The sequence below is a fragment of the Streptopelia decaocto genome (assembly GCF_964273445.1).
Source record: "Streptopelia decaocto genome assembly, chromosome: 6".
In the NCBI taxonomy this organism is placed as follows: domain Eukaryota; kingdom Metazoa; phylum Chordata; class Aves; order Columbiformes; family Columbidae; genus Streptopelia; species Streptopelia decaocto.
The window spans coordinates 51083345-51099583 of NC_138660.1; the positions used below are offsets into that span (position 1 = coordinate 51083345).

At 37.9% G+C, this 16239-nt stretch overlaps 1 protein-coding gene across 3 annotated transcripts in view; it reads left to right on the forward strand.

Annotated features, from left to right (window-relative positions):
* The window catches only part of PLA2R1 (phospholipase A2 receptor 1), a 41197-nt gene that overhangs the window by 5628 nt on the left and 19330 nt on the right, over positions 1–16239 (forward strand). For 2 of the 3 annotated variants that reach the window (XM_082055349.1, XM_082055351.1), the window contains exons 3-12: positions 746–913; positions 1998–2171; positions 3289–3402; positions 4194–4337; positions 5358–5546; positions 6643–6800; positions 8160–8267; positions 12500–12612; positions 14698–14867; positions 15987–16189. In XM_082055349.1, coding sequence (XP_081911475.1) covers positions 746–913; positions 1998–2171; positions 3289–3402; positions 4194–4337; positions 5358–5546; positions 6643–6800; positions 8160–8267; positions 12500–12612; positions 14698–14867; positions 15987–16189 — 1541 coding nt within the window. The remainder of the gene's footprint in view (positions 1–745; positions 914–1997; positions 2172–3288; positions 3403–4193; positions 4338–5357; positions 5547–6642; positions 6801–8159; positions 8268–12499; positions 12613–14697; positions 14868–15986; positions 16190–16239) is intronic. The other variant, XM_082055350.1, reaches the window with a different exon arrangement.

Genomic DNA, 16239 nt, shown 5'->3' on the forward strand with positions numbered 1-16239 from the left:
TCTTTGACCTTTTGTAGAAACTCTGAGGTTAAGGAGACATTCACTGAGGTAAAGCTTTTTCAGCTTTCAGTACACTGAATTTTCTCAATATTTTGGTACTCAGAAGTACAAGAGGAAAATATTTTAAATCATAAGGCATTATTGATTGTGATAACAGATGTATGTAGCATCAATTCTTTAGCTAAGTTATTATTCCCCATGGTATAAACACTTATTTTTAAAAGTTTATTTAGTGCTCCTTTGTCTTTCACATTTCCTTTCCCATAGAGTGGCAAAGAGAATGGAAAAAGCATTAGAAAACCATTTTATAAAGAGTTGGAGGAGCAGGGGATAGCGTGCTAAGTTGCTCGTCTGTCAGAGACTAACATATAAAAAATAAGTTTTGTTTGCATCTGAGTATGTGCTGATTCTTCTAACAATTGTTTTAGGTAGTTGTTCTGAAATATAAGTGCAGATTTTATATTATAATTGTTCAGGGTTTTTTTTTTTAATTGTGGTAAGTTATGAGAATGTGCCTTGTTTCATGGTGACAAATTTCAGAAATTATTATTTCCAAATGCTGTTCACTGAAACTATGCTGCACATACTTATAATAATGCTGTTATCAATTACAAATTAAAATTAGAAAATAACTTTAGACATTTCGATTTTATTATTGTTGTTAGAAACAGGAATAATGAAGTACGAAGGCAAAGAAATGTCTGTGGTCTGCATTCTTTTCATCTCTGTGTTTTGTTTATTCCAGAAACATACACCTTGCTGGGAAATTCTTTTGGTTTCCCATGCATTTTTCCATTTAAATATAACAAAAAGTGGTATTATGAGTGTACCAGAGACGGAAAGGAATTTGACTGGTGTGCCACAACAAGTCACTATGAACAAGATGAAAAATGGGGGTTTTGCCCAAAGGCTGGTAAGATGTTGCTTGTCTTTTCTCTCCTTCCACCCCCAAGAGTGTCTTTGCTCTTTATTAGTAATTCTAGGACGCACTCTGGTTTGGATGACTTCCCTTCTGTTAGAAGAGAATGTCTCTTTCAAAAACTCAAAAGAAGAGTTGAGCAAATTTTATCATAATTTACCGTGTTTGGCCTTTGGAGACCCATGTCCTCATCCCAGAAGCAAAACTACAGGGTGTGAGCAAAAGGATGTTATTCTGTGCAGCCCATTGACCCTCCCTGCAGCTAAACCTCTCACTCCTCTGTCCAGGAGCTTCTCTGAAGCATGTAAAGGGTTGCTCCTGCAAAGTCACTTTCTGCTTTTGACTGCATTACGTCTTGCATATTCCCTTCTGTGCGCTACTTGGACACCCATGACTTGGGCCTAAAACACTTAGAAGCAACAGCTTTAAAAACACTTGCTATCTGAAAGATTTTTGATGTATAAGCTTCATGAATATTGTAGCTTCGTGGATAAATAAGAAAAGTAGTATATTGTATCAGCAGAAGTGGTTTGGAAAAGCCCTCCCTGGTCAAGCTACATTTTGAATCTCTGTTCCAAAGCCTCTTAAAAACTGCTGTAAACGTGTCTTTGTAATGGGGATTTCTGGGTAACCAGTATAATAGATGGTATTTTCAGCCTTGCTTCTACTTTGCAATTACAGTAAGTTTATTCTCTTGAGTACAAGATAGAAAGAGATCCAGGTGACTGTTCCTCCACAAGCTGGGTGTGGTGTTCATAGCCTAAATATTTTAACATTCAGCTTTAGGAAAAAATGATCAGCTGGTATAAATTAAAATGTAGCTTTGTTGGCTTAATGAGAGCTGTGAAAATCACCACCAGCTGCAGGTAAGCTCCCCAGTATTTTATCAATATGGAGCAACATTTTATTCCATTAGTGCCCTGTTTCAGTGTGTTATTTAACAAAGGAATGTTAAAGGAGTTCATAATCGTGCTTCCGTTGGGATGCTGCTGTCATTAATTAGCTTAATTGTTAAAGGTGTTACATTTTGGATTAGTTTGTAGTCTTGGGCTGTTGGTGATAAATCTGTTTTGAGCAGAGAGTGGCTGTGACGTTTTTTGGAAGAAGAATCCTGACACGCACCTTTGCTACCAGTTCAACCTGGGGTCTGTGCTGACCTGGCGTGAGGCACGGGCCGCCTGTCAGCTGCAAGGAGGAGACCTGCTGAGCATCGCTGACCCCGAAGAGCAGAACTACATAAGTAACTTAAGCAGTGAGTAGACATTTTTCTGGGGACTATGTAGGAAACCCGTAGTTAGATTTCCACTTCACCTGTGAAAAAGGAGTGAGCTTTGGAGCTTAATGTTCTGTGTGATGTCTCTCCCGTTGCTGCTTGTGAGGTTTCATTGCAGAACAAACCTCGGTAGAGCTGTTTGAAAAAGCAAGGGTGAAGGTAAGTTACAACCTTAATAAACTGAGTGCAAAAATGAGAGTATGTGTTATGTGAGGGTGTAATTGTCTTAATTCTCGCTTCCCACAGCGAATCCTGTTCATTCTTGCAACTTTGCTTATGGGCCATGATTGTTTGCTCTGGAGAATTATACAAATATTTACTTTCTCTGCAATATAGCCCGGTGCCCCTTTCCCCTGTTAAGTTTTTTTGCAAGCTGGACTTCACTGAATGTGAATGATGAGCACAATTCGGGAGGCTTGAAGTAAATGTCCTGCATGGGAAAAAATGCCAACTCTGTTTTCATAAGCAGATGGTATTCCTCCTTTGATAAGCTTTTTGCTTTCCCCCATGCAGCAAGAGTCTCAGACAAATTTTGCAGAGCCTTCACACAGCATGGCTTTCGTGGGTATTTTAATGTTTACGGGGAGGACCAAGCGGAGGAATGGGTGGTAGATGGGCTGCCTCAGGGTTCTTTCCCGTTGCTTCCCTTTATTGCTGATTTTTCAATTGCAGGATATAAGCTAGCAGGAAGTTTTTAAAATTATTTCATTAGCTTTTTGGTATGCCTGCAGGCTCTAAAGGGAGTGGAAGTTGTTTGGTTTATAGAAAGCTGAAGCAGGCTGGCATTTATGTAGCTGCTTGTCCTAGATTTAACTTCTAAGGTCAGCAACAGCTTCTGCAGGAAGGGTTTGCAGGATGAGTAGCTTTTGAAGGGTGCAGACTTTTGAGTTCATTCCTTTTCATCTCTATGTTGATTAACAAAGTAATAGACTTTTTCTAAGGATAGAGAAAAACAGCCTGAGCTTTTTGGAGACTGATTTGAAGTTTTGTTATTTTCCTGTTGTAACAAGACAGGACAGCAGATCTATACCTGTAGATATTTTAAAACATGGGGAAAGCATGAAGTATTACTTTGTTTATTTTTTTTCTCTTTCAGGGCAGTTGAACACCATGGACTTGATGCTGTGGACAGGCCTGAATCGTCTGGAGGAAGATGCTGGCTGGCAGTGGTCAGATGGAGCACCACTAGCGTTTGTGAATTGGAGAGCAAGTACTTGATGTTTCTCTTGGATATGTTATATCAGTGTAATTATATGCTCTCTGTAACTGCAGCTTGATACAAGAGTGCTGTTCCAACAGCTATGATGGAAAAGTGAATCAAGTGAACCAGCATACCTCTTGGTGTTTTTGTTCTTGTTTTTGTTTTTGTTTTTTTTTTTAAGAAATATTTATTTATACTGATGAACTAAAAGCCCCTTCTAGGGAATGTAGCATCAATGGAGATGGGTTTGTTCAAACCATTAGTGATCTAGCTCTTTCATCATTTACTTTGAAAAGTGTTTTTAAGATTCCAATTGCATATTTAAAACCTGATTTGCTACATTTTCAAGTTCTGTCCACCAGCAGATACAGCATAGACACTAGAGCTTATTTCAGCCTCTCACCTGATAGCGTCAGCCAAGGAGGGATTGCCACAACTGTATAAATCATGCTCAGTTGTTTGTAGTATTGGTGTAATATTACTCCTGAATATGAGAAACTTCTTTACTTTGAGGATGCCAGAGCACTGGAACAGGCTGCCCAGTCTCCATCTCTGGAGACATTCAAAACCCACCTGGACACAATCTGCAATCTGCTCTGGTGAACCTGCTTTAGCAGGTGGGTTGGACGAAATGATCTCCAGAGGTCCCTTCCAACCCCAACCATTCTGTGATTCTGTGAAGTCTGAGTGCAGGGATGATTATACATTAATTCAATAAGATGTAAAGAGCCTTACAACACCACTTTGCAAGTAAGAACTGAATTTTTGTAATTTTGTGCTTCTCAAAAATGTGTTTGCAGATGTCTCTAATAAGAGTTTTAGAGAAAATCATTGTGCAGTGATTAATTCAAAAATGAAGTACGGCTGGCAAAGTTATTTATGTGAATCTGGATTGCCTTTTGTATGCAAAAAATATTTAAATAAGACAGAGTATGAAACATTAGGTAAGTATCTCATTGTTACTGTGTCCTATTTGTGGGTGTGGTGGGAGGACAAGAGGAAGCCACATGAATATGAAGTCAGCAGAACAGTCTCTTAGCTGGACTAAATGTTCACTAGTTTAAGTTGAATACAGTTTATCTTCACTGAAGTAGTAACACTTCTGTTTAAATGCAATCCTGGAAGACATGTTGAAAGTCTTAAAACTAAAAAATAATTTTAGTATACATACCATTTAATGGGTTCCTTACATGATCAGAGGCTTACATAATGCTCATCATATTACAATAGAGCCATGCTTTTGAGTTTAAAAATAGGTTTTCAGCTGCAAACACAATTAACCAGTGACCCACAGAGAAGCAAGTTGTATAAACACAGCTCAAAATTTCCAGTTATTTTAATGGCATACTGTACTTTTGATTAAAAATATATGTATAATGGTTTTTATTTTTTAAGTGTTTATATAATGAGTATAGGATATATAATACATAGAATGCATCAAACTCCCATTCTGTGGGAAACTTAGACACAGCGCTGAGTTTATTAGACCATTAGGACTCGATGATCTTAAAGGTCTTTTCCAACTAAAACGATTATATGAATCTATGAAATTTTGTTTTGATAAGAACACATTATATAGGTTCAACATCTTACTGACAACGTAATTTTCCCTGCTTGTTTCAGATAATGAGGTAATGCACCTGAAAAAGTTTTAGCTGGTTTTGAATCAGGTTCAGAGGTAATAACAGAGATATAACATGTTTTAAACTAAATAACAGATCAATTATTGTGTTTGCACTAGTCCAGCAACCCAAATGGTTGAATCATAAGATAAAGTGGAAGAAATTTCAGTTTGCTTGGTAGGTGATGTTCCATAGAGCTTGTGTTTTGGCCTCCTTAAGTACTCTTGGATGACTGTTTTCAGCGTTTGAATGTTAAAAAGATAGCTCTGAATGCATTATAAATATAGCATAACCTTAGCAATTTTATCTAATATACACAAACTTTGTATGCTTAATTAAAAGATACATGGAGGTATTATGCCACTCGTTGTGATGATGGCTGGTACTCACACAATCGCAACTGCTACAGGCTTCGTACAGAGGAGAAGAGCTGGAACGAGGCTTTTATCTCATGCCAAAGTGACAAGAGTGGGCTCATTAGTATATCCTCCATGGCAGATGCAGAGCTGCTCCTTAACTTACTTGAAAGTGGTGAGTTTTGGGAGTTAAAGTGTGCAGTGTTTGTTGAAGTTTTTCATGATGCTCTTTTGTGCAGCCATTTAACATTGCTAGCCACTTATGCACTATGTTACATGGTACACCCACATGATGTTTACCAAAAAAGCAAGCATGATGCATGCTCCTTCTAGGAGTCTTATAAATGTATAGCATCACCTTCTCCAATCATCATACTTAAATAAATGAATCAACAAAGTAAACTTAGTGAGGCCACAGTAAACACAGTAGCTTTTGTCCTTTCCTGTTCTTGGCTGGTTCCTTGCAAACTGTTGCAAAATATTCAATGATCATCCTTATGCAAGAATTGTGCTTAGAAGCAGCAACAATTCAGAGTATCTTTTGCTTTCAAGCTGGCCATGTTCACCCTGCAAAGCTGCTGCTTGTCTGTTGGCAGGGTCCCCTTGATGGCAGCAGACTGTATCAAAGGAGTTCTGTTAGTCTGTGTCCTAAGTGGGAGCATAATTACACAAGGAACTTAATGAACAAAAGCTATTAGGTGCAGCAATGCCAAGGCTTTTGTTATCATAACAGCAGCAATGAAAAGTGAATGTTTTGTGCCTCCAGCTGGCATCAGTATGCTGGCAGAGCTGCACAGTTTGGCCATGGGTTTAAGCTTCCAAGAGCTGGGGCACAGTGACATATTTAATCAACTCTGTCGCATCAGCTGTGGTTGTAGAACACTGTGTTACACTTGATTTACTGGACATCTCCTGTTATCATCTCTCCTGCCACCCATCCTGCCATGGAAGATTGTAAAAAGAAATCTTTCCTTCCATGGCAGGTTTTCTGCCCTGTGCACTTCAAAAGAGTGCGTATGCTCCTGATTTGTATTTTTCAGCATTTCAAAGCAGGTTATCGTGTATGTTCATTTATTTTTGAAACAATCAGGTCTTCAAGGGCAATAGAACATTATCTCATCAGTGAGGTTTTATGCAGCTATTTTTTTCCCAAAAGAAGGTAATTCTTATGAAAGTCAGATGAGTGATTTTTAATAGTGGTGTCAATGTTACGGGAACCACAGGCATTATTTCTTCACCATTAAAATCTGACCTCCCTTATTCTTTTACAGAAAATGTAACTGAAACATGGATTGGGTTATACAGTAATAACACTCCAGTTGTTTTTGAGTGGTCAGATGGCACCCCAGTAAAATTCTCTAACTGGCACAGACAAGAACCTAACACCTATCAAACAACAGGACAACTCTGTGTTTCAGCTCAAGGACCCGTAAGTTTCCTTTTATTTTGGAAAGAATTTGACACTTATTTTGGCTCATAATAATTTATTTTCTCAGTGTGTGTACTTTTTAAAACCATGACCTGTAGACTTTGTCTTTTGATTCCCACTATATTAATGTTACGATAAGTGCAATGTAGCCTTTAGAAACCAATATATTTCACAGTGCTGGTGTACAGAAAATTAATCATAGATTTTGAGCTTATGGTCAATAAAAATGTTACATACGTAAAGCTTGCTAAATAGAGAACAACTACGAGTAGGTATTTTGATAAAGACAAAGTAATTTAAAATCCAGGTAGTGTGTATTATAATTTATGATGCATGAGTCCCTGTCTTGAAAGCTTCAAATTAATGTTTTGAAAAACTGTAAATGGCACCTATTTTATCTTGCTGTCAATATTTATAAATTTGATGTAGTATCTCTCAAAAACAGATAGTAGTCTGTATCTACTTAAAATTGTAGAAGTTGACTGGAGTAAGACTGACTCCAAATCAGTCAGGTGTTGTAAAACTGCAAGTACTGTTCAAGTAACGCTACGTCCTGTCAAGTCACAACTCATGGCATTGTCAATTTTTTAATAATTTGGACATAAATTTGCTTTACTTTTACAATTAACAATACTTAAATTCATTAATACATTACTTACATAAGTGGCACAATATTTTTTTTTAAAGTATATTTTGTTGAAGCGTGAAAACTGTATCAAAAAGAGTTTCTGTTGTCTCTACAGTAGTGGGTCCAGGTTTCAATCTTCAACTAATGTGAAATCCAAGACAATTACAGTGACCTGGAAAACTGGAAGTGGAAAGTAGGACTTCAGTAACATTTTTAGGATTAACTTACACAAAACCGTATTTTACTCAGTTTGCAGGTGTAAACAAACAAATGAAAATGTAAAATACAGAGGAAAAGGAGGTTCAAGATATAATTCTTCAAGCATTATTTTTGGTACATGTCCAGTATGTCAAGATGTCTGAAAATCATATAATACAAAATTTGTAATATCTTCACTAAGGACTGTTCAAATATAAAGATTGATCTTACAGAGAACTATAATAGATAGGTAGAAAGTTCCTATCTATTCTGAAAAGTGTTCTGGCATGGCCATAGTGTTAGTTAATTAAAATGCATTGCATCCTTAAAAGTGATTCAAAGAGACAAAGTCTTTTGTATGATTGATTTGAAAAGTCCTGCTGACAGTGTTGGTAGAAATAAATGATCCATCTATGGATAAATAAACAGAGTGAGAAAAATTACTTGATTTTACTGGAAAGTTAAAATACGTGTGTGTATAGATATGCATGAGAGTATGAATTGGTACAGAGGATACATCTTTTTTCCCTTAGGCGGGACATTGGAAAGTTAAAAAATGTGAAGACAGATCTTTCTACATTTGCAAAAAGGCAGGGGAATTTAATCATGTGTCTCCTGAGCTGGGATCAGGTTGTCCAGAGGTAAGGGGTTTTGTGGTTTTTGTTTGGTTTAGAGCCTTACTAATAAGATAGAATTACATAGGAAACCTCAAAATACAGCTACAGAACACATGTATGTAAATAGAGAAATAATTTTAGTTTTATATTAATGATCTGCATGTTTTGCTAGGAAAAATCTCATTGTTTGCCTTAAAAGTATGTAAACTACATTTTAATGTAAGATTAAAAGCTTTCCCAAGGTACCTTTCATGGCTCATTGTTTTGTCAGCAGTTGTGACCCAAGTTCCTATTTCTTTCTAGATCAGAAGTGAAAACCCTTTTGTCCGCCATCTGTGCAAATAATGGCTGTTATATGATGCCTCATCCCACACATGGTTTTCATACACTGAAATGGAATGTTAGGGCGGAAAACAATCAGTTTCATTGACACAGAGTGAACTCTTCAACTACGTTAGCATTCCTTTTGCTTTCAAACACAAATGGGAAGGATCCCAGCTATCTAAATAGGACATTGCAGCAGATTTTAGGCTCTGCATTCTGGTAGTAAAGGTAATGTGTTAAAGTATGATTTTATTTGCCATTTGTTCCTTTTCATAGTGTGAAAAGGACAAACTTGTAGGCTTTGTGTTAAAATTTTAGTCATAACTCTGGAGGAGTTCTGTGAACGTTTTATCATCAAACATCTCACTTCTCTAGTTTGCTTTATATTTTAGCTTACATTTATCTTTTAGTGTTACAATTTCTTGTCCTTTTACTTGAAAAGTCAAGAAACATGACCAATTCAGTTGAATTATAAGAAGGTTGGAGCTGAACTGTTTGGGCTCAGATAGTCTTTCCATAGATGTACAATGGTCAAGTCCAGCATTCTGGTCATACCATTATGGAGGCAGTTTCTGCTTGGTTCCAGTTTAACATTTCCAAAAGTTTAGGGTAACTTCATTTTATGTGAACCAATGTATTTCATCACTCAAGAATTCCGTGTGTTATTAGTGTAAGAAAGGTTTGTCACAGTCCTGACCAAGTGAAAAATGTGCAGAGCATCAAGACTTCTGTTGTAGTCAGGAGCTTGACAGCACTTCAGCTCTGGGTACCTCACAGTATTCAGACTCAAGAGATCAAGTCACTGGTCATAGGTAGCTTGGTCTGCTCTGGCAAACTTCCCACTCAGGATAATTTTCTGCTCATTGATGTTTTAAACCCTATGAAAACATATACTAAACCTGTTATATTCCCTTGGTTTTGATAGATCCTTTTCTTTCAAAAGTGGCACAAGTTATATTCATTTAAGTCAGTTTTATGCTTACTCAAAGCTATGCTTGATTTCAGACATTTTGTCTTGACAACTCACTTTCTTTTAACTTTCAGTATATATCTTGTTGCTAGTTATTGGCCTAATTTTCCAGGGCTAAGTCTTTATTTCACCCAGATTTACCCTTTTTTCCCCATTTTTCTATTGCTGACCTACCTTACATGTACAGAATATGTATTGGCGTTTCTCACATTTGATCTTTTGCTTTGTTAACCTCATACTGCCATTCATATTGGATTGCTAGTGGATTCTCAGGGAGCTTTGGCCTCCAGCACAGTTGTTTTCTTTTCTAAAGCTTTATAGATTTATGTGTTATTACCGAGCTTTCATCTCATGTTGATTTTTTTATGACTTGCACATCACATGAACGAGCCTTTAATGTTTTCTGTGGTTCAGCTGACTGGAGTTTTTTGCAATATGTCCATATCAAGTTACTGCATAAACCTGAGCTTTTTTTTTCCTACACTTCTGTCATCCTAAGATATAAAAAGTGATAAACACTTTCTTCCCTTAGCAGGTAAGCTATTCTTTTTTCCTAGTCAGCAGGCTATTACTGAGAATAAATATTTTATTGCAAAGGTCAGATCCTCTGGACAATTTTCCCTAACACTGAAATAACAGTTCTAAAGATTTTCTTTCAACCAGCTTTTGAAATGGGTTGTAGAGCTGTCAGCCACTTGATAATTGAGTTGGAGGTTTCTGTGTGCAGAACTGACTGTGTTTGTACTGGTGACTTTCTTCGATCCTCTACACTTTTATAGTGCATCAAAAGATAACAGTATAGTACTAAATCAAGCATTTGTCTGTGTATGACTGTTGTAACAGGAGAGAATTTCACTTTTAAGAAGAGAATTGCTATTAAGGCCACAAAACCTCATAAAGAGCAGAAGGACAGCTGCTCAAAATAAGGGTCTGTTTGGCTTTGTGTTCTGCTTCCCACAGGTAGCTGCAAATGATGTTTGGGGAAGAGCAGGACAGGGCAAACACAGATAAAGCTTCCCCCAGTTTTCCCTTGACCCCCAACTATTCAGGGGATTGCCTGAGCCTTTTAAGATTTGTGTATCTAACAGCCTGCACTGGGTTTCCCCTCCAAGTTCTTGATGATTTCCTCCAGTCTTTAGACATCCAGAAATCTTTAAGAGGAAGATTATACAGTGCCATTTGATCCAGATAAAACTTTCTGAGAGACTAGGATGATTGTGTTTGCCTCATTCAAACCAGTGCATTTATCATTCAAGAATTTCAGTTGAAGGAAACCAGACATTTGCTGTTTCTTACCTGTGTCCCCATAGAGGGTTTTTCAGTTAGTACTGAGCCCTCTTCCAGTCTCTATTCCCTGAGTTTAGGTGCACGTTGGAGCAAAAGCAGAATTATTGTGTCCCCATGGGGCTGCTGAGAACCTGCAGGGTCCTGGGTGCTGCAGAGCCCTTGGCACCTGCCAACGCACCTTTCCCGTGGGGAAGCCCCAGCTCACTGGTATGGAGACAGGGAAGAGCCTCAACCCCCGCCAATGTCTTGCACAGCCAACGTCTAAGTACGACGTTTGTGTTGTTCTCAGGTGAAACCACAGAAATTGGTGCTACGGCTCGTCTTGCTTTCATGCCATACGAAGGGCTGTCCCCAGCCATCTTCCAAGCACTGAAGGGGGCTGATAGCAAAAGGAGGCAGAGCTGTCAGTACCCTGCCAGCAAACATACTCCCAACTAGAAGCTGACATCTGCCTCCCCAGATTCATCAGGGCTTAAAGATGTGCAAAATATTTGATTGCTGTCCTGAATAGAGCAGCAGCATCTTCTTGTGCATTTTATTGTACCTGAGGACAGATAGCAGAAAAAGAGCTTATCTGGTTCTCCTTTTCTCCTTCTTCTAACATCGCCATCAAGCAGGGTTTGGTGGTGCCCAGTGGGCTGCTGTACCTGCTACTGGCTGTGCTGCTTTGTGAGCTCCCCTACAAGCAGCTCCTCCTGCATGGGAGAGGCAAAGTGAGATTGGCCAGTTCTCCTGTCTGTGTGTGGCTTCAAGTTTAGACAGAGGTGGTTTATGATCTCTTTGTTCTCTTGATCATTTAAGACACTCAATGAGAAAGCCCAGGCAGGTATGCTGCATGAACTCACACAGGCAGAACTCATACCAGTCCTTGTAACATCTTCTGGGCACTAAGAGATGAAGAATAATAAAGTAAAAGATCGAGAGTAAGAATTGAGGCAGGCTGACCACTGACTCATTTTTCTGGCTCACTTGATAAACTGTTAAAATGTGACATTTTGATTCTGCATTATTAGAGTAGGATGATTGTTAATTCAATTTTTTTTAAGTTCTATTTGAAAATATGGAAGGGACCTGAGAAAAGGTAGATAACCAGAGTGAATTGCTATATGAAAGGCTAATAATTGCTGTAATAAATATATTTGTTTACAGTTGAAGACAAATGGCAGCTCTCATCCTTTTTTATAACCATTTAACTGAATCTGACATGACAGTGTTGACTCTGCACTTCAGGTATTAGATATCAGCAATGAGTTACCGCAGATGGAAACCAACAAGTGCTACTACACACTTCATGCAAAGAGATGGGCTTGGCATACCTCCCTAGAACACAGTCAGTAAAACAATATTCAAAGTATAAAATTGAAAGAAAAATAGTATGCGAGGAAAGTGCCTTAAGTGCTGTCCACATTTTTGTCATACTCATTAAAGGTGTTATCACGTGTGTGTATATGTTAAGCCAGGTTTTGCATCATTTAAGGATGCAGAATTTAAACTTTTGTTAAATTTACCCACATTTTCAGTGACCTTGAAGGGTAACTACTCTTGAACCACGGTAGAAAAGAAATGCGCTATAGGGACATCAGTGGTGACCAAACAGAAAGTACCAAAGGGGACTGAGTTTTTAACAACTATATAATAATTAATAATCTATAAAATAATGTTCATTTCTTTTAAGGGATGGGAAAGACATGGTGGATATTGTTACAAAATCGACAGTACCCCTCGAAGTTTTGAACAAGCTTCCAGTGGTTATTTCTGCCCATCTGCACTTGTATCAGTAACAAACAGGTAGTTAATCCTATTAGACAGCGTGAAGATACCTCTAACAAGAGCTATTCTAACATTATAAAGCATTGCATGGCAAAAGATATTACCCTTATGAAATAATATTTGCGTGAGAAGTGAGCATAATTACTAACATTGGCTAAAATAAAAGGTAAACTTTGTTTTATTTTTTTAATTGAAAAGAAATTTAGTAAAAAGTAATTGTTAGGCTAATAAACACTTACAGTAATGTGCGCACATGTGAGCATGCAGGAATCTAAACAAAATGCTTTCTACCGAGGTATGCAACGTATTTAAGGAACTTTATTAGCATACTTGGAAACTATACTGAAAATGAAAATACATTTAATTTTTATGATCAGAATATATCAAATTTTAAACCAAATCAATTAATGTTTTCTAACATTTCTATGTATGTATTTTACATGAGTTGTCAGCAAAGAAGGTGAGAGAGTAAATGTCTGAAAGCATTTGAGGTCTGTCTTCCCTTGCTTAGTTCCTATTTACCAGTATTCCAGCTTCAGCAAAGGCTTTCTCCTCTGCAGATGTCCAGATGCTTGGGTTTTCTGTGTTCTCTTTGTCATTTACCCTATGTATTAGATTTCCGTTAAAATTTATGACATTCTAATAGATATATTACATACATACTTTAACCTCCGCGTATTTATCATATTAAAAAAAAAAATAGGAGGAAATCTGCCCTCCTTTTAGGATGGGGGAAGTACTGTAACCACCAGCAATCAGATGAATGATAGCTAGAACTTTTAGGAAAACACAGGCTGCCCCACATAAGGATTTACATATGTGGGAATTTGCCCTGCCAGGGGGTTCAGGACAGTGCACAGCGCACACAGCGCTGTGCTGCAGTGCGGCAAGAATCCCTGTGGGGAGGACAAAGGACAAATTCTCGCAGCTGAGCATGTGCAGCTCAAAAGTCACAGGGAGCTGATGGCACGCTGCATATCACTGGAAGCAAGTCATCTGTCTTTGTCTGCTTATTTCTTTTCATTTGATTTTTTTACTGGGTGTAGCCAGCACTGTTTATTACATTAGTTCCCCGTTCCAATGTTGGAGTGGCCAGAAAAGCTCATTGTTCGTTTAGTGGGGTTTTTATTTTATTTTTTAATTATTGCAGAGGTTTGTTGTTCTGGTATGAAAAATGCAAAAACTCTTCATTGTTTTGATCCTAAAATATTAATTTAAAAGTAGGTTGTAGAGGACGGAGGGTTGATATACAAAGACAACATGCAGCAGAAGTAAAAATTAAAGTTCTCATTTGCTCTCAGTGTTACAGATACATTCAGTTTTTTACATTAATGTAATTTTTATGGTATTTAGCCATTCTTTTCACAATATGTGAAACCAAGAAGTTGTGGAAGTCTCTATCAAACTGTGAATCTACTTTGCTGCATAAATTTTCATAGGAAGCTGAGTAAGAGTAAATGTGCTCATAAAGTATAACACTTTTTGCTGTACCAATTTTATCTGAATAAATTACATTGAAGTGACAAATGGGTTACTATATGCAACAATTACTTGCAAAAAGGTGTAAATCTCTCACATAACTTTAATGAGAAAATTAAAGAAGTAAAAAGTTATTCCTTTTGTAGTCAGATCAGCTGGTGCTTTGAGCCCCTCAGCTCTGGTTTCTCAAGTGCTGTTTGATGTGTGTGGTTCTAATAGGATACTTCTGTGCAGAGCTTTTTCTTTTCTTGCTTCTGTAGCTTTTTCAGACCCTGCTATTTTTTCTCTTTCATACAAGGAGGGTCCTATTCTTAGCTCTGCATCATTAGTATATTCTGTCTTTGCATCTTCTAGTATAAGCATTGAGCTTGTAAAATCTTAATATACTGTTTTTCCTGTGTGCCCAGATGCTGAGGTGGGGGGTGAGGGGGAAGGGAAAAATTACGGTTTATACTACAGACTTGTGCCTGAAGTTCCCCACAGTATTCTATGAAGAAAATTAAGTACCTCTTATGTATTTTCCTCTGCTCACATAATTTAAGTCATTTCATGAGAGCTATTCACTGAAGTACCAGTTGACCTATTTTATTCTAACAAGTTTTTTGTCTGGATTATTTTATTAAGGTTTGAACAAGCTTTTATCAACAGCATGATCCATAGCATGGTAAAATCTGAGAGAACTTATTTTTGGATAGGATTACAAGACCTTAACAACACAGGAGAATACTTTTGGCTAAGTGCAGCAGGGAAGAATCGCTCCGTGAGCTACACAAACTGGAACAAGTACCAGCCACGTGAGTAACATGCTGATAAAAAAATAAACGGCTCAGAGAGGGGCAATGCGCTCTCGTCCCCTGCCACCAGTGATTGCAGAGTCCCTGTCCTTCCCTCCCTGCCTGGTCTAGAGACTAGAGGGATAAATGTACATTTTCTGTTGATGATGTAACTTCCTACCATGGAGTTAGATCAGTTGGATGTTTTGGAAAAGCCAGAGGTTCCTGCCCCACTTCCTACCCAGGTGCCTTTACTGCAGGTTCCCTGCTTGTGGCAGGATGCTGGATGTGGCTCTTCACACCTCCTGGTACAGTGGGGGGAAAATTAACATTTTCTCCATCATCTATCGGGGAGACAAAGTAATATAAAAACTTGAGAGTTAGAGGTGATCTCCCTTTCAGCAGCAGTCACTAGGAAAAGACTGGATCAGGAAAAAAAAGTACTTTCTTTTTCTGGAGATGTTTTTCATACATTTCTTTATGATCTCTTCAAGGAGGCCATCAGGGCTTCTTGAGACTCGCAGCAAAGATTGCATATAAGTCAGGAATTTTGTTCAGTAACAGTCACAGCTTGTAATTTTGCGTTTTATATGAAACAAGAGGGGTGAGTATATCTTAGATACGTTTCTGGCAATAAAAACGCCACGTGGAAATTTTTTCTTCTTCCCCTTTAGTTTGTTGATACTTGGTTTGCTTGTTTGATTTTGTTTGTTTTATAGTTATCCAAATAAAAACATTCCAAGAAAACAAGAAAATGAAGTAGATATTCATCCTTTGAAACAGAAACCTCTTAGCAATACCTGAGAATAGACACAGAAAAAGAGATGCTCCATTTCACTAATTACTTCTGTGTTTTGGACTCTTTACGTTTATTGCTTTACTACTGCAGTTTGCAAAAGTAGTATTTTAAAATGCATTTCATCTCCTGCATTTTGTGAGAGGAATCCTTCGTCATGGTTCGTTTTACAAGCTCAAGTCAGCCAAGAGAAGCCTGTATGCTGGTTGCGGACCAGAGAATTTGCTGCTTAAGTTCATGGAGATTTCATCCACAACCTGATGCCAATAAGACAGTCACTTCACCAAATATTCACAAAATTCAAATGTTTTATTCTCATACTGAACACTTATTCCTGTGTCTAGGTCATTCTGGAGGATGTGTGGCTATGCGGGGGCAGCACCCTGTTGGTTACTGGGAGGTGAAAAGCTGTAAGAACTTTAAAGCAATGTCACTGTGCAAGCAAAAAATCAGTTCTTACGAAGAACCTGAACTTACTTTTCAAAAACATTTGAGTTCCTGCTATTTTGGATGGGAGTCAGAAGCTAATTTGCTCAGCTGCTACAAGGTACGTGACAAACTTGCTTTCACTTTTTCGGGTTTCATCAGCTTAGGGAT